General features: G+C 36.9%; 1 protein-coding gene across 1 annotated transcript; it reads left to right on the top strand.

Moving 5' to 3' along the window:
* The first annotated feature begins 564 nt into the window (after positions 1–564).
* On the top strand, positions 565–16,482 carry limk1b (LIM domain kinase 1b). Its single transcript, XM_036588417.1, has 15 exons — positions 565–1,098; positions 5,120–5,258; positions 8,632–8,741; positions 11,087–11,263; positions 11,365–11,467; positions 11,559–11,740; positions 13,594–13,783; positions 13,901–13,987; positions 14,336–14,467; positions 14,578–14,637; positions 14,845–14,910; positions 15,030–15,201; positions 15,296–15,351; positions 15,439–15,596; positions 15,691–16,482. The coding sequence occupies exons 1-15, from the start codon at positions 1,055–1,057 to the stop codon at positions 15,860–15,862; spliced, it is 1,848 nt and encodes a 615-aa protein (XP_036444310.1). The 5' UTR covers positions 565–1,054; the 3' UTR covers positions 15,863–16,482.
* The last annotated feature ends 1,424 nt before the right edge of the window (positions 16,483–17,906 follow it).

Below are 17,906 nucleotides of genomic sequence, written 5' to 3'. Positions count from 1 at the left end.
AAAGAAATACTTTAATTCACCACCACTCAGTTCCTCACCATAAAGGAATAGTAAATGTACAGGAAGATAGAACACCTGCTAGATATTGCAGCCAGTCGCAGCTCCTCCGGTGCCCACGGGTCAGCTGCAGGGTCATCAGCCAGGAACCACCCTTCATTAACGTTTCACTCCACTAAGAGGGGGTTCCTGTGTAAGATGGGCTTTTCTACGTAAATGAAAGTAAAAGAGAAAATGACTGGATTGAAATCGATCAACAACAGCATGGTTGTGGTCAAAAATATGAGGTGTTTTCCCAGATCAGAAACAAAAGCAACCGAGTGCAGCCAAGTGCAGGTAAATAGATCTAAAGAACAGAAGCAACAAAACACCCTTATAATGTGGAGATGAGAGCGGAGATGGAGAGAGGGGTAAGAAACAAAGGGGCTCGTTTTTATGCTCTAATTCCCTAAACTGCAGGCGGTCCCGTATTGTTAGCTGAGTGTGGGCGGGTACTCTGATCAAAGCTCTGCTGCTCTCTAGATTGCTTGCATGCGCAGTTGAAGGACAACTGCTAGTTAAACTTGTTCCAGCTGGAGTGAAATTCCTGCTGAATTCCTCAGTTCTTGTGATTTACGCGCGGCTCTCTCTTCAGTCTCCTGCCCCCTCTGATGGGTGTCGGCTATCAGGTGGGAATGTAACTTTATCCGCCCCGTCAGTACGTAACGCTGACCAAAGCAGCCTGGAGGAGGAGGGCAGGCTAAAGTTAGGGATAGACTGGAGGACTGGTCACTGAGGGCACAGATTACTTCCTCAGGCGAAAGAAAGAGAGAGAGCACTTAAAGGACAAAACAACAACTCGTGCTGCCTCGTTCTGCATTGTGCAACTCTGGACGAGCTGCTGTTCATTAGGACACATTTGGAGCTGATTTCCGTTCAGCTGGGTTTTGCTCTCCTCCCTTTTACTCACTTTCTCCTCCTCTGAAGAGAGGGAGAGAGAGAGAGAGAGAGAGACTCAGACAGAGAGAGAGAGAGAGAGAGAGCAGACTAAGAGAAGCGTGCTACCAGAGATCCTCACATGTCTCAGCAGGATCAGCGGTTCAGGAGAAGAGCAAACGCGAGGTAAGCTGAGTCGACGGTTGATCAGTCCTGTCAGAAAAGCTGCTGCTCTAACGTTTGTAAAGCGTTTGGATTTACAAGTGCTAAAAATTCACTGTGCTTCAGAAAAGGGGAAACAGTCCGATAGTGTGGTTTACAGTTTCACTATTAACCAGAGAAAGCACGAACCAATCTGAAATGACTTTTAGTGCTTTTAGTGGAGGATGGGTTTGGTTGTGTACGTACTGTGCTGTACTGTCAGTATTTTTTATTGAATAGACTTTTATTTAATTATACGTTTTTATTATTATAACTTTTATTTTTATTAATATGAATATATATGTACATATTATTTTTTAATAAGAGAAACAACAACAACCAAAAAAAAAGACAACACTTTTCAGCCTTCCATCAAACTTAAATCTGACACATGTCTATAGTACACATAGCTTTTTATTGCTAGGGCATTAGCAATTGCTAGAGACTAAGAAAACCCTGAGACGTGGCTTACATTTACCATATTTTGCTTTAGGTATTATGTCTCAAAAAGGATAATCAGATTCAGAATAAAATTTACAGAAGAGACACTACAATGAAAGCTGTAATCATACATATGTATATCTATGCTGTAATCAGATATATCTGAAAAATATATGGATAAATCTTTGCCCTTCCTAAACATCTTGTTTACAGGAGCGAAAATGTGTGATGTGTTTGTTCAGTGTGACCAGAGCACAAACACTGCTTTGATCCAGTCTTTTGCTGTTTTATCTCCACCTCTTGTTCCATCTGTCCTACTGTGAGGCAACAGCATACCACAGAACTGAGATATCATCACATAGTTGCTGTGATGTTGGAAATGGGCTGTGGGGCGTTTTTGGCCTATCTCCTCTTTTTAGCAGGAAATCCTGGGGATTGTTTATGTTAGATGAGCAGAAATGGATGGGAGGTGACAGCTATGATGACATTTAACCTATAGTTACAATGAGAGTAGAGGATGTGGTCTGTTGTGAAATGGAATTCCAAGCATTTTCAAAATTTCTGCAAAATTCATGATTGAGACTAAGGACAAAGTCATTCAGAGTGGTTTGATGTGAAGTGGTTCATTTTAGAGCAGCTTACTAACTCTGATTTCTTTACAGTGGTGGTGATGGGAATCAGAGGTTATGATGTCAGCAGCACAAATCTAGCAGTTTTAATTACTATCCAAAACCACCAGTGAACCTACACATTTCTTGCAAGTTTTAAACATGTTAAAATAGTGGTAAACCTTAAAAACTCTGTCACAAAGCTATTGTAAGACAACGTCTCAGGCATCAGGCAGCGTATTCATTACCATTTCTTGCAGTAATTTTGTGTGAGAGAGATTTTAGAGGCTTTAAACTTTTCATACATCTGGTTCTTATTATCACCACTGTGAATAGTTCTGACATTAAGTGTCCCTAGAATGGACCGTTTCACATCAAACCACTCTAAATGACTTTGTTTACGTCGTAGCTCTTAAATTGTATTGAAATTTTGAAAAAATGAGTGGAATTTCCGTTTAAGACAGTCTTCCTTTAAGAGGTTGTGTTTTTAGGTCTGAAACACGTAGCAGCACAGAAGTGTATGTGTTTAAGATACTGTGTGATGCTGTGTGTTTTGTGTTTGGTGGTGAGATAGAATGGAAAAAAGGCAACATCTGTGGAATACGTGTGGAGACTTTCCTGTACAGATGTGCAGAATTAGGGAAACTTCCTTTGTTATTGTCAGCTGTTCTTTCTTGTAATAAGCCTCACCATCACGTATGCAAAACCTATAAAGCGTCATTATCAGAACCAAAATACAGGGTTAGGAAAAACACAAAGCAGCTGTGATGGTTAAGGTGTGAATGAAGTCATTCAGAGTGTTTTGAAGTGAAATGCTCTGTTCTAGAAAAATTTGCCAAAGTCAGAATCATTCACAGTGGTGGTGATAGGAACCAGACGTCATAAAGCATTTTAGGGACGCACAGTGATCTCGCAAACATATCGGATATTGTCATCAGACATCGTTTCCCATATCATTGCATGCTTAAAGAATTTAATGCTCCTAAAACCTACATCACAGAAAGTTGTTACATAAAAAGGTTATGAATATGCTGTCTGATGTCTGACGCATTGCTTTACGATAGTTTTGAGATAAGATTTTGACCAAAAAGTACATTTGCATTGTGGACATTTTCCATTCTGAATGTGCAAGTTTCTCTACAATAAACCACTTCACATCAAACCACTGAATGACTATGACTACCTCTCAACCACTGAACAAAGCAAACACTTCGAAGAAATCATTGGAATTCCCCTTTTAAGTGAAAGTATGGTTTCAGTGTTAAAAGTGGAAGTGTGGAACCAAACATACTTCACTGAAAATCAAGACGTATCCACATTTAAACACACTCAGGTATTTGAAAGTAAAAAAGTGAGTGTTTTAACAAATAAATTGATCATTTTTGTTTGGTGGCATGCTTGCAGCAGCCAATAGAAAGTATTAGTCTTTATGCAAAAAATAAATCTTGCATAGTTCTGGGCAGTTTTCGTTTTACACTGATATGAATTTGGCTGCATGTTTTAATAATGAAAGCATTAAAATGTGCAGGAACTGGCTGAGAAAAGAAAGAAAACAAAAGAAAAATATCATCATAGAGATTTGTAATGAGTACTTTTGAAGGTATAAATGCTCATGTAAGGAGTACAGGTACAAGTACTCAGTTTGAATAATATTAGTGAAGTGCACATCTTCCAAAATAATGCTTAATTATAGTACTGAAGTAAAACCCTGCTAAAATACTACACTTGCAATTCTGTAATGGTGATAATTCTGCAGTGATAAACTGGAAATTGTCTGCTGTTTTCTTTCCAGCAGCAAACTTATGAAGAGCTTGCTGTGTATTTTGTTCTTATTCGCTGACACCTTAGTGGCTTAAGATTTACCAACCAAATGACAAATGATCTTAGAATATAAGCATTTGAGAAAAAAGCTATTTATTAATTGCTTTCACATGTTATTGTAGTGAGTTGTGTAGTGTTTGGTTTACGTTCTTTATCGATGTAAAGGAAGGTTTTACTTTCTGCAAAACAAGACATTTACAAACTTTTTGTGAAATGTAATCGTTGTAAACTCTTCTTCTGCTCTCAAACACAAATGGGGTATTGATTAACAGTTCTGACCAAATTTTCCCACTTTTTAGAATGAGCTGCAAGTGAGAAATAATTAATATTGAGTTACGTCATGGTTTTATTATCGCCAGTGATGACCGTGGCTTCAAGCATCAAACGCTGAATGAATTTTAGGACTTTAATTTAAAAGAAAATTCTACAGATATTTTAACATTTCAGCATACAGAAATTATTTAGACATGAACAAAGTCATTCAGAGTGGGTTTGTTGTGAAATGCTCCATTCTAGAGAAGGAAAGTCAGAGTTGTTCATAGTGGTGGTGATGGGAACCAGACGTTGGAAGTCTTAATGCCTCTAAATTTCAGGAAAAACAGGCTACCTCACAGTAAAGTATGATGTGAAATTGTTATGAATACAATGCCAGATGTCTAAGACATCATTTAATGATATTTTTCTGAGAAACTTTTAGTCTTTAAACCAGTTTTTTAAACACATGTAGGATGGATATGTATATGCGGGGCATTGTAAGACAAAATAGTACCTAAAGAAAACATTTTTTTTTCAGATTTACCACTATTTTAGGATTGTCAACATTACATATAAAAACTCAGACTCATGTAGGTTCACTGATAGTTTTAGATAGTAAATAAAATGGCTATATTTGCCTTGTTGATAGTGTGACCTCTGGTTCCTATCACTACCATTGTAACAAAATCAAGATCAGTAAGTTTCTCTTTAATTAACTATTTGGAACCAAACCACTCTGAATGACTGAAGTTCTTAAAGTCTCTTTTTATTTCTTTTTCTTGTGGTCTGCTTTGTCTTGCCAAAGCCTTAAATTAGTGTTAACATTATGTTATGTATATGACTGTGGCCTCACCGTTTATTCGCTGTTAACCCACCTGAAGGTGCAGTGAATGCAGCTGTGTGCTCTCTTACTGGTACTATGAGAGGGATGGGCAGTTCTTCTGTAAGAAAGACTACTGGACACGCTTTGGGGAACAGTGTCGAGGTTGCTCAGAAGTCATCACCACCGGTGTAATTATGGTAAGAGCGCGTTACTGTATAACTGCTTAGGCAAATTGCATGCTGACTTATGTCGTGTTTCATTGCATGTCTGTACTAATGGATTTTAATACACGTTTTCCTAACTATGAGAATTAGTCACAGCTGAAAAACATACCTGTATTGCATGTGCTTGCACACTGAAATGTAAACAATACCTCTGGAGCCAGTCTTCTAGACTGCTACAGCATTCTCCTGAAAATCTACAGCATTCTTAAATGAAAGTTATGTTGAAGCAGCACTAAGTTTCTTTGTAAATATTGAAAGACGTAGCATTACTGAGTCAAGAGGGAAAAAAACAAGCAAAAATAATTGATAATCGAACAGATCTGAACAGATAATTCACATCCTCGCGAGACATGTCCATCAAGTTTTGACTGCGTTCTGTTTGAACTCTCTTTCAGCATGCTCGCAATCATCAGATTCATCCGCTCGTGGAGGTCTGGAGCATCAGTGTTGTGTGCACATTGTATACAATTATACATTTCCACCAGCGAGGTGGAAATTTTATATAGTGTAGCTTTAAGTAAATACATGTAAAGTTATAACACAGGTTTGTATGATTAAAAAAAATACTAAACTTGTTACAAGTTTATGTTACAAGTATCAATTCAGTTTTCTAGTCAGGAAGAATGAGCTGCTACTTTAGGCAGCATTACTAAGTTTTTTTTGTTAAGACTAAAAGTTGCATTACTGACTCAGGAGAAAAAAGATAAAAAATATGGTGTCCATGAGCTGCTGTAAGTCACCCTGTAAAGTCTGAAATAATAATTAAAAAGTCAAGGTGTTGGGTCAGATTTTGCAGGAATTTAGGCATAGGCTCAAAAAGGCTTTGGCATGGTGTTTAGGTCTCAAATGCAAAATCATATGATGTTATGACCCCACATTTTGTCTAGGGTGCTGTGGGATCAGTAATGTGGCAATACAACATTGAACTGATGATGAAGATATAAAAGAATAAGGCACGACAGATGGAGCTTTTGAATCAATTTTTATTAAAACCTAACACAATAAAAATGCTGTGCTATGATATCTAGTACCACTCAGAATCAAACTGTGGACGGCACCAGAGAAAGGAACCAAACAAAATAAAACCATGCCTGCCTACTCTGAAACAAAAAAACAAAAGCTAACTACGCAACACTCCCTGGCCAATAATCAAAAGGTGCAATAAGACAGTGCCCACCCTCTGACCTAGGGTCACCTCAGTCACTTTGTCAGCATTATTATTATATCATATCTCTGCTATGGACAATAATACTTTAACACTAAGTCACTTTAAATAATAATAACACTAAGTCACTTACGTTACTTTAAAATGTATATCGTCTCTATATTTAATGTATAGTGTATATTTTGTGTATATTTAATATATTTCAGTTTGTTTTTCTTGTGTTTTTATTTTTTTACTTATTTACTTTCTGTAGAGTGATTACCTGAGCCTCACCACAAGCATTTCAATGCATAAATGTCCTGACATGTTGTGCAAATGACAAATAAACTTGAAACTTGAACTTGAAACTAGGGAACCGGACAGAGTGTAGACTCCTACGTGGTGCAGATGTGTATATATAGGTACACCCCTCTTACCTGTTTGAAACCCCAGATGGTACAAACAATCAAGCAGCTCTTGTGAGCCGAGTTGTGAGTGTGCTGGTGAGATCTGCCCAACATATCCACATCCCTAACACAAGAGACAAGGTCTCCTGTAAACAGAGTTTGGGAGCGCACCCCCAACACAAAAGTGGCAATCCCTTGTAAAGCAGAGTTAAAAGTGTGCCTGTAAAATACCTAAAACAAAAGCACCCTCCTAACACTACATTAAAAACATAAACAAGCTAAAACACAGCACATATGTGGTAGCTGTCATCTCTCCCACAGCCATCTAGCAACTAGCAACAATTAGCTTGTGACAAAAGTTGTCATGACATCAAAAATTATCGATCATGACGATAGTTACATGACATTGTTATTCAAACAGACAGCAATGAATTGCAAATACTTTTTGACCTATATTTAACTGAAAACAGCACCGCTCAACTAATTAACTTAGTGAACTAATTAAATTAATTATTTGGTTTTGTACCTACACACTTGTTTTAAATTTGATGCCTGCAACATGTTCCAAAAAAGTTGGGACAGGGCGTGTTTGCCACTGTGTTACATTGCCTTTCCTTTTAACAACGTTCAGGAATCTGAACTGAGAACACCAGGCGCTGTAGTTGTGAAAATGGGTTTTCCCCATTTTTGCTTGATATAACATTTCAGCTGCTCAACAGTCCAGGGTCTCTGTTGTTGTATATTGTGCCACACATTTTCAATAGAAGACAGGTCTGGACCTGTCAGACCACAGCACTCATTTCCACTTTGCGTCAATCCAATTCAAATGAGCTTTAGCCCAGAGAAATCAGCGGCATTTCTGCTTTGCGTAGTCTTTAACTTGTATTTGTAGATTCAGCGATGAACTGTGTTTGCTCGCAAGGGTTTTTTCGATGTATTCCTGAGCCCATTTGGTTATATTCATTACAAAAGCATATTGGTTTTTAAGGCAGTGTCATCTAAGGGAACAAAGGTTAAAAACATTCAGTATTGTTTTTCGGCCTTTCCTTTTAAGCTCAGAGATTTCACCGGATTCTCAGAATCTTTTAATAATGTTATGGACTGTAGATGGTGAAAAATTACACGCAATCATGCTTTGAGAAATGTTGTTTTTAAGATCACCCAATTTTTCGTAAAGTGGTGGCTGAGCCTTTCTTGAATGCTCATTTTATAGCCAATCATGATAGCTATTCACCTGTTACCTATTCACCTGTGGGGAGTTCCAAAATGGGTGTTTTTGATCATTCCACAAAATTCTTTTTTCAGTCTTACATTGCTCCTATCCCAACTTTTTTGAAAGGTGTTGATAATGTAAAATATTAAATATCTCTTCTTTATGCTGTTTTCAATTAAATACACGTAAGAAAGTTTACAAATCACTGCTTTCTATTTTTATTTGCGTTTAACCTTCTGTCTCAACTTTTTTGGAATTGGGTTCGTGGATTAGAAATAGTTTGGTGGGGCACTTCATGCTCCTAATCTTGTGAGGATTAGAGTATTATTGGTTGTTACCTAATCCCCGTACTGATCTCAAATTACCCCCGGCCCCCTCCTACTCTCATTCATTCACTTCCTTCCATTCATTGTGCAGCTCCAGCTCATATCTGAAGTGCTGATACCACCACCGCCCTTCCGCGCCCATATGTTGGACCCCCACATCCTTTCTTTCTCTCTCTTCATTGGGTTTAGCGTTATGTCTGCTAAACAATAAGTGAATTACGTTTCTTCTTTTTATTCTCTTCCTTTCTCTCTAAAGGTGGCTGGAGAGCACAAGTATCATTCAGAATGCTTCATCTGTGAAAAGTGTGGCATGTTCATTGGAGACGGGGATTCCTACACGTTAGTGGAGCACTCCAAATTATACTGGTTAGTTTGGAAACTGCATTAAGATACATCATATTGAAACTCTTGTGCTGCACTTCATGCATGATAAGAACATAGATGTTTATAGATGTTTAAAGTACCCATATCATGAAAAATGCTTAATAAAGGAGATTGAAGTAACATGTAAGCACTGTTAAAGTTTATAAACATACCATTCACTTTCCAGTCCATATGGTAAATATAGGGAAACTAAGCTACAAAAACAGCCCTTTTTGAATTAATTGTTTCTGTGATGTCATGAGAACCAACTCTACATATACAGTATATATGTATTCCACCTGCAGCAGTTTCGCCCTGCCCATTCACAGTTTAGCCCTGCTCATTCTGACAGTTTCAGCTTTTTGTCAGTCAGAACAGAGCTCACTGATCTTGTAACAGTCTTAAAGGCACAGTAACAAAAACAGCCTATAAATCATTACATTTTCATTTCCATTTATTCTAATTATTGATGTAACTGTGTAATTTACATAGTATAGCAAAAGGACAGTAATGAGTCTAAATTTCTAATGAATGAAGTCCCAGGTTTATTACATACTGAGGCCTGTTGTTTAGTAACAATGCAAACTGGCTGGACTTCAGTGCAAACTGGCTGAGTTATTATCTAAGATATAAGTTATAGATGTTTGAGTTTGGGCCATATAAGGGGTTAAAATATGAATATAATTTAAAATAAACCTAAACAACTATTTAAAAGTTTAAAATCACTTTTAATATTAATAAATGCTGTTATTTTATTCAATAATGACATATATAATGCAGGTTGACATACTTAATGTTAAACTCTGGAAGGTATTTTAAAATGTTTTAATATTTTAAGTTTTTTAATAATGGCAAGACGATGATAAATAATATACTGTAATTATTTGTTAATATCCTTAAAAATGGTTCTTCAAAGGTTCTTTAGTGATGGCAGTGGTTCTATATAGAGCAACGAACCATTTGAATGCATTAATAGCTCTTTGCGTTTTTGAATGGTTCACCTCTGCACTGTTAAAAAAAATGGTTCTTCAAGGGTTCTTTTATAAAAAATGGTTCTGTATAGAACCATGAACGCTCAAAGAACCCTTTGTATGATTAAAGGGTTTTTTGCATCTTGAAAGGGTTGATGCAGAATGTGCTGTAAATGGATTCATATAGAACCTTTTTGAAAAGGGTTCTATATAGCACCAAAAAGGGTTCCACTATCATTACAAGCCAAAAAAACCCTTTTTTATATTATGTAGAACCCTTTTTGCTAAGAGTGCATGATGGAAAACCTGTTGTTTATGGTTCTTTTAAGAACCTTTTAAAAATATATTCTATATGGCATGAAAAAAGGCTCTACTGTTACAAGTCAAGGAACCTTTTGTGGTACTATATAGAACCCTTTTTTGTAAGAATGTACTGTGTTATCTGCCTTGAGATTTAACCACCATTTCTTAAATACAAGGCATTCTGTATGTTGTTTTTTTAGAACTTGGTTCTATATTTTATCACTCTTAGCAAAAAGGATTCTACATGGTATCAGAAAGGTTCTTTGACTTGTGGACCCTTTTTTTTTGTTAAGGCAAGTTTAGCTCCAATGCTCCAGTTTTTGGTGCTATATCACCATCGTCTTTACTTAAGAACCCTTGAAGAAACATTTTTAAAAACTTTCTTATGAATTACAGAGTCATTAATTCTGGACACATCTATCACTTCTTTATTTCTGACTACAGATGAATTAAAACCTATGAATTTGTGGAGTAGTAGCTTCATAATGGACTTGTTTTATACCTGCAACAAAACTGGTTTTATATTGCTGAAGACAGTGTGCCTCATTCACCAGTATCTTCCTAAGCTTTTTCTTAAATTTGTTCTCGAGAAAGGTGTTAGGAAAAAGTTGTCAGTCAGATTCATGACGTGTTCTTAAACCGCAGAATTGTTCACACCTTTGTGCTCTTGGGTGTGTCTTTCCTAAGAACAGATCCTAAATAAGAAAACACTGGTGAATGTCAGAATCATTTGTAAAAACTGCGTAAGTGGGTTTTAAGAAGAAATTCCTTCCTAAGAACAGTTAGTGAATGTGGTCCATTGATTCCAAACTTCCAAAATTAGATATAAATTTATGTTTTATAAACATTTTATTGCTGTCCAAAAATTTATTTTTATACACCATTGTGTGAAAGTTCCATGAGAAATGGACCCACAGATGCTACAAAATTTCTTGGAATAAGACCTCTTTACGTTAAGGTAAACAAAAAGTAAATATTTGTCTTCTTCTGTAAAGTTGTTATCTGGGAGAACTTTTTGTTTTTTGTTTTTTTTTACAGCGGTGATTACATATAATTTCTTTACCTCCCCTGTAGCGGACACTGTTATTATCAGTGTGCATCAGTGAGGCATCCAGGTGCAGACTGTTCCAGGCTCCCTCATACAGTGGCGTTGGTGTCATTCCCTCCCTCAGCAGAAAGCAGGAGAGGTCTCTCTCTGAGTGTGGATCAGTGCTCGATCAATGGAAGCAGCCCCATTATCACAGTATCTCAGTGAGTCTGCCTGTTACATTCTTGCACCCTACTAATCGCAAACACCAGTACGACTGTGCCACCAGCAAGTTTGGAGTCATTCACCGTTCACCTCTTTACAGGTTAGACTCATGCAGCAGTCCTGAGATAAAGGGCCTGATTCATGTTGGAGACTCTGTTCTTGAGATCAATGGTGTCTCTGTCCAGAACATTCCACATAATGAGGTATAATGTTTATGGGATATAATAAAATCCTGACAAACTCTGTTCAATGATAAAACAACACATGCTGACACACATCTTTACTCTCTAACAGATTGACATGATGATTCATGACATTGAGCGCTGCCTGAAGCTCACTGTAGAGCACAACCCTAATGACCTCCACAATCAGGAAGATCCCTTTGGACCACTGAAAGAAGAGTCAGACCGACCAGGAAAACTGGACGTCTTCCTTCCTCAGAGTCATAGTCCCCGGCAACGCTCCAGACACATTCTGTATGAATTATTCTCCACACCACTGCTCATGATTAGAACTGTCACAAAAACTCAGTAAAAGAAAATAGTCAGTTAAAATTCAGTATTCAGTACTTTTGCTTAGGGAAGATAATTGTACCATACATATATTGTATTTTTTAAGTTACATTGACTCCACATACCCATATCTTGACTCCAGGCTTTTTATTTTATTTTTATATTCAAAAACGGTAGGATAAGAAAAGGTTCCCACCTTTACTCTGAGAAAGTGAATGTAGTTTATGTTTAAAACTCATTTTAGGGACCATGTTGTACCTTTAACAGAACAATATGTACCTGTTTACTAAAGTTACAGTGATTAGTTGTCAATGTGCATGATTATAATCCATATTTTAAATTCTCACACTGATCTTGCTAAGAGTAAGAAATAGAGCCTAATGGACACATTTTATATGCACTTCCTGTTGTGTTTTATACACACACACACACACATATATATTTTAATGGAGTGTTCTCAAATACTTCCTAGTTTATTTTTCCAGTAAAGTGTTTTAGTAGATTTGAAAAGTTGTGCATGGTTTGCTGTTGCTGGTGTGAGTCCATATTTATTATTTAGTCATTTTAAAACTATTAAAACAAAATTCACAATTAATCATCAAAATTATCAGTATATTCCTCGATTACTAATATAGGCTGGGTATTTCAAAAGCATCTTAGCACAAACATGATTCTTTAATGGTAGAGTGAGCATCAAACTGAGCATTCTCTCTACCAGTTATGATTATCTTAAGATGCCATTAAGAACAAGTTATTCATTTTTCAGTGTCTGGAGAAAAAGTGTAAAATATATGTTTAACAAAAAGTTACACATAAAGCATAACAACTAAATATAATTTAATGTTTTTCAGTATTCAGTGTGTCCCCCTTCCATTCTTTTCAGGAAACTTGCTTTCTGTTTTTCAAAGACATCTGCAGGGATATGTTTCCACACCTCCAAAGTTCAGTTTTGCATTTCAGTTGCATTTTCTGCTTCTCATAATCCGAACACATTCGATGATGTTGGAGTCCAGGATCTCCAAGTAATCCCAAGTGCAAGCTTTAAGCGCTGTTTTGCACAGTTTTGGTGGCCTACCGAGTCTTGCGTGGTTGTTGGGAGTCACATTTTCTCAATATCTTTTCATCAATTTTTAACTCCAGTTTTTTTTTCTTATTTTCCTTTGACTTTGTCCATTTCTTATGCAGGTGCAATATCTAATGTCATCAGAAATGTCTTCTTTAGCCTTTTTATTTGTGTGTGAGAAAGAAATGTGTAAAGCTGCTAAGGTGTGTCTGCGTAGTTGCTTGTGTGAATGTTAGTGTCTCTTTGAAGGGAACATAATGTCAGTGATTCCTTTGGGAACAGCTTTTGTTGGGAGGACACAGCTGTAACTCGTTGGTTATAAGATTGGAAGAATGGAAGAGTTAAAGTGGGAGTAGGGAGTACAAAAGTAGAGTGGATAAATTAAACAATGATAGATACAGTATACTTAGCGTTGGAGGCTTTTGTGTAATTTTCTGTTAAATTTCTTGCTTTTTCTTCTGACACTGAAAAATGAATGACTTGCACTTAACGACTGTTTTGAATGGAAATTAAATAAATGAAAGGGGGGTCTCTGACTTTTGCACAGTTATGTAAGTAGTAACAGTCTCACTCAGAACATATTATCTACCTCTGTGTTATAATGCTGATTTAGAGGAAAACAATCAACACATTCAAGATATTGAATGAAATAAGAACCCTTTGTAACTATGCAGTGATGTTTAGCATCAATCAGTCATTGACGTCAGTGTTTCTAGTGCTCTCTAATCAAGCTTATTTCTGTGTTTTCCTGTAGACGGAGCTGCAGCATTGATAAAACTCAGTGTACACAAAGCCACTTGCCACTGCCATCTCACAGAAGAGACATTAATCGCTCTGAGTCTTTACGTATTGACCCTGTCGACAAGACACAACGCATCTTCCGCCCCTCCGACCTCATATGTGGAGAGATTCTGGGAAAGGGCTTCTTCGGACAAGCTATTAAGGTAAAGAGGAACCGGTGACTATTGGAGGAACCAGTAACTCTTTCTTACAGTAGAGTGATGTCAGAAATAGTCCAGCGCAGCGGGACATTAAAGGCTGTTTCTACCTTTGGTTGTCAGGTGACCCATCAGGAAACGGGTGAAGTCATGGTGATGAAGGAACTTCTGCGTTTTGATGAGGAGACCCAGCAGACGTTTCTCAAAGAGGTTGGTTACCTTTCGATGGGTTCACCATCAGTCGTTGCTTGTTTGTGGTTGTTTGACTTACAAACCGAAAATATGTCAACATTTGCAAATAAATTTTATGTGAAGTCCTTAAATGCCAGCTTTACTGCATTTAATTGAATGGGGAAAAAGGGCCATACAGTATGCAAAAGTTTATGTGCCCCAGGCAAATGATGTGTTTTTTTTTAAATAAGTTGTGGCATTTTTATATTTTTCTTATAAAATGTGTCATTTTATCAGGGGTGCTCAAACTTTTGCAGAGGACAGTAATTACATTATGGTCATACAGGCATTAATTTTTTTGAGTGTAAATGAAACTTCTCACTCCAGGTAAAAGTGATGCGCTGCCTGGATCACCCAAACGTGTTGAAGTTCATTGGCATCTTATTCAAAGATAAACGACTGAACCTCATCTCTGAATATGTACCAGGAGGGACACTGAGGGAAACAATACAGAAAATGGTTTGAAAGTTTTTTCTTCTTCTTCTGCTTAGTAGTAGTAATGATTACCATTATTAGCAGTATTAGCTTATTAGTATTTGATTTTCTGATTGTATCATTATGTACAATAGGACAACGACTATCCCTGGAATCTTAGGGTAAACTATGCAAAGGACATCTCTGCAGGAATGGTAAGCAATATAGAGTGAAACAGTACAACTTACTGTCATGTGTTGGTTCGCATGCTTGCATTTATTTCCTAACTTCAGTATCAAGCTGTATTAAGTAAAGGCAGCTAGGTTAAACTGCAGTGATAGCAGTAACCACCCAGTCAGAAAACAGTATATGGACAGCTACCAGGGTGTTTCACTGACGTTTTTCTTCTCACCTTCTTACAGGCCTACCTGCATTCCATGAATATTATACATCGAGATCTGAACTCCCATAACTGCCTTGTTAAAGAGGTCAGGATACAAAACAACTGTGATGCTTATTTAGGATGTCACTTTCTGTTAGTAATTTTTTAAAAAGTACTCCTTCTGGATCACATGAGGTGTTTCATTGTCTTGCTCAAACTTCACAGAATCAGACTGTGGTGGTGGCTGACTTCGGGCTGGCCCGGCTTGTGATGGAGGATAAACCCCTTAGACGGAACTCTACTCCTGAACAAATGTCCAATCTGAAAAAGCCACAAAGGAAGAAAAGGTATACAGTAGTGGGGAACCCATACTGGATGGCACCAGAGATGATCCGAGGTGAGCTAATCTCAAAAAACAACCAGATAAAAAAAACAGTCAAACAGATTCTATATGGTACTGATGAATTATTCACTCCTTTGTTGTCTCTAAGGAATAAGTTATGATGAACGAGTTGACATCTTCTCTTTCGGGATCATTCTCTGTGAGGTAAATAGTACTTACTCAGCAGTTAGGATCACATTCTATTTTAAACAACATTTATACTATAAACTGATGTCCTTTTCTTTGGCTCAGATTATTGGTCGAGTGTACGCTGATCCAGACTATTTACCTCGCACTATGGAATTTGGGCTAGGAGTGAACGAATTTCTGGAGCGCTACTATCCCACCGAATGCCCACCTTCCTTCTTTCCTCTTGCTGCTCTTTGCTGTGACACAGAAATCGAAAAACGGTCGGTTTTCTATTTCTTTTCCACAAAAAAGGATACACATGTAAATATCCAGCGAAACCTCCTCCTAATGTATGTCATTTTTTTGTCTTTGTAGTCCCACATTTGCAAAGTTGGAAGAATGGCTGGAGAACTTGCTGATGCATCTGGACATTGGTCTTCCTCTAATGTCAGAACTGGAGAAGGTGCGGCAAGCATTTTGGGAAAAACATAGCCAGTCTCAACATGCTAATGGATTTCCATGTAAACAAAAGGGGACTCCAGTGTGAAGGTGAACGGTGCTGTGAATGGTTGACTTGAGGACTTCAGCTTCCTACTTTGTGACTTAAGTGTAGACAAGCTGGATGAACACACTTTGAAGGAACTTGCATTTCATGGATAAGGTCATTTTAGCACAACCTGGACCTCTCATACTGTGTGCACTGTAGCACCATCAATATATCATTCAGCAAAAATGCTGGAAGTTAACAAAACGTTGTTGGTAAAAGACTATGTTCTCAAAACTATACCACAGGTGCATTACCATATTGTAGGTACGCACTCTCATTTCTTTTGTCCAGCCATTATACTTAAGTGATAAATACTGTGAAACCTTGCATGAAACTTGAGGTATAAACTGGATGAGACTGTATAGTTATTTGTTAAAGGTAGCATATAACTGTATATAATTTATTTTAAATGGACCTTTCTGCAAAAGTGTTTAAAAACGATGGACAATGTTTTATTTTCTTCCACTTCAAATAATACAATGGAAATGTGTTTACACAATGTAGAGCCATAGAAACAATGTATTTGGAATTTTTCTGAAATGTACATTTTTTCAGACTTTCCTTAAAAAGGCAGTATTGATATGTTTCTGAAAAGCTGTAATAAAGACAGATGAACTGTGCTTTTCTCTGTGTACTTTCTCTATTTATTCTACTCAGACTGCTCAATAAGAATGTTTGAAGGGTTTTGTTGCCAAACATTATAGACCTATAGCAAGAGTTTTCTTTTTTCATGCTAAACAGTGTTAGGAGTGGACATATACAAGAACTATCAGTGCAATATTTAGATAAATACCATGTTTATTAGAGAAGTAAATATACATCCCAGCTGTTATGCTTTTCAAAAAGTCATCATATCCAAAACTGTTACAAACGGATATTAGTTATAGCATTTTGCGATGAAATTCATATTCTTACATTTTCAGGTTACCTCTGCTGTCGAATTAATTTTCATTTATAAGGCATATTATTTCCAGTTGAACACTTTCAAGTGCACTAAATCGCTATTAGCTACTACCTTTTGAAAAGTTGGGAATGATTTGCCATAATATTTATTTAATAATAACTCATACATTGTTGATGTTATAAACTAGACACTAAAACAAAAGCTGATGGTTTATGCATAAAGTATTAGGAGAACAATGAGAAGTAATTACATAGTAAAATGTCTTACATAATAAACTAATAGTTTATTTATTGTAATTTCCTGTCACGTTACATTGATATCAATAGCTATCAGTGGGACTTGGTCATCACTCTGAGACAGTCTGGATGCTCATTTTATTAAGTCTGTTCTGAATGCCATAAAACTTGTGCAGCACCGTTCGTCATCAAAAATGTCTCCAATTTTAACCATTTCATGTTTAAAATAGTTCTTTGTCTTGGTCCTGAACCTTTTAAGCATGAAACGGTTCTACATAGTTCTAAATAGAACCATTCCCTTTACTAAAGAACCCTTGACGAGCCATCTTTTTTAAGAGTTTGAAACCTGTACAAGAGCATCATATTAGAGTCATGTTATACACGCATCTGCAACATAACTGATGAAAACAGTGTTTCAAACTTCTGAACAGCTGGTGGATCTGTTATATAATGAACGAGGCGTGTTTGAAACATTAAACCTGAGTCTGCAGATCCTTCCTTGTCCAAAGATCAGACAGTTAACAGTTATATATGCAGCTGATTTGTAATCATCTCTGATTTCCCTGTACGGAAGTTCAGTTTTTCTATTATCATTTAAAATGAGCGCGTCAGAGAAGCCAAGAACGCCCGAACCAACGGAACCCACTAGTGAGGCTGGCTAGCTTGCTATCGTGAACGCAATGGATACCAGCTGTGAGTAACCTAGCTGTTAGCTAGCTAACGTTAGTGATTATTTGTGTTTTCGTGGCATTTTTGGTGTAAAGTTAACATTAACTCAGAAGGAGAATATATATATACATTAACATTAACTCAGAAGGAGAATATATAATTTACCGGCCGGAGAACTGACCGTTATAATTGGCTACGTAGAGCTAACTATTAGCTAGCTAACTGTATTTTTAAA

This window comes from Colossoma macropomum, unplaced genomic scaffold (genome assembly GCF_904425465.1).
Source record: "Colossoma macropomum unplaced genomic scaffold, Colossoma_macropomum, whole genome shotgun sequence".
NCBI lineage: Eukaryota > Metazoa > Chordata > Actinopteri > Characiformes > Serrasalmidae > Colossoma > Colossoma macropomum.
The sequence above is the reverse complement of the archived record's forward strand: the minus strand, read 5'-3'. Positions and strand labels throughout refer to the sequence as shown.

Coding starts and splice junctions, on each gene's coding strand:
- limk1b (XM_036588417.1), top strand. CDS start 1,055: ATGTCTCAGCAGGATCAGCGGTTCAGGAGAAGAGCAAACGCGAG. Junction 13,988..14,335: donor AGCAGACGTTTCTCAAAGAG/GTTGGTTACCTT, acceptor TTCTCACTCCAG/GTAAAAGTGATGCGCTGCCT. Junction 14,638..14,844: donor AGGACATCTCTGCAGGAATG/GTAAGCAATATA, acceptor ACCTTCTTACAG/GCCTACCTGCATTCCATGAA.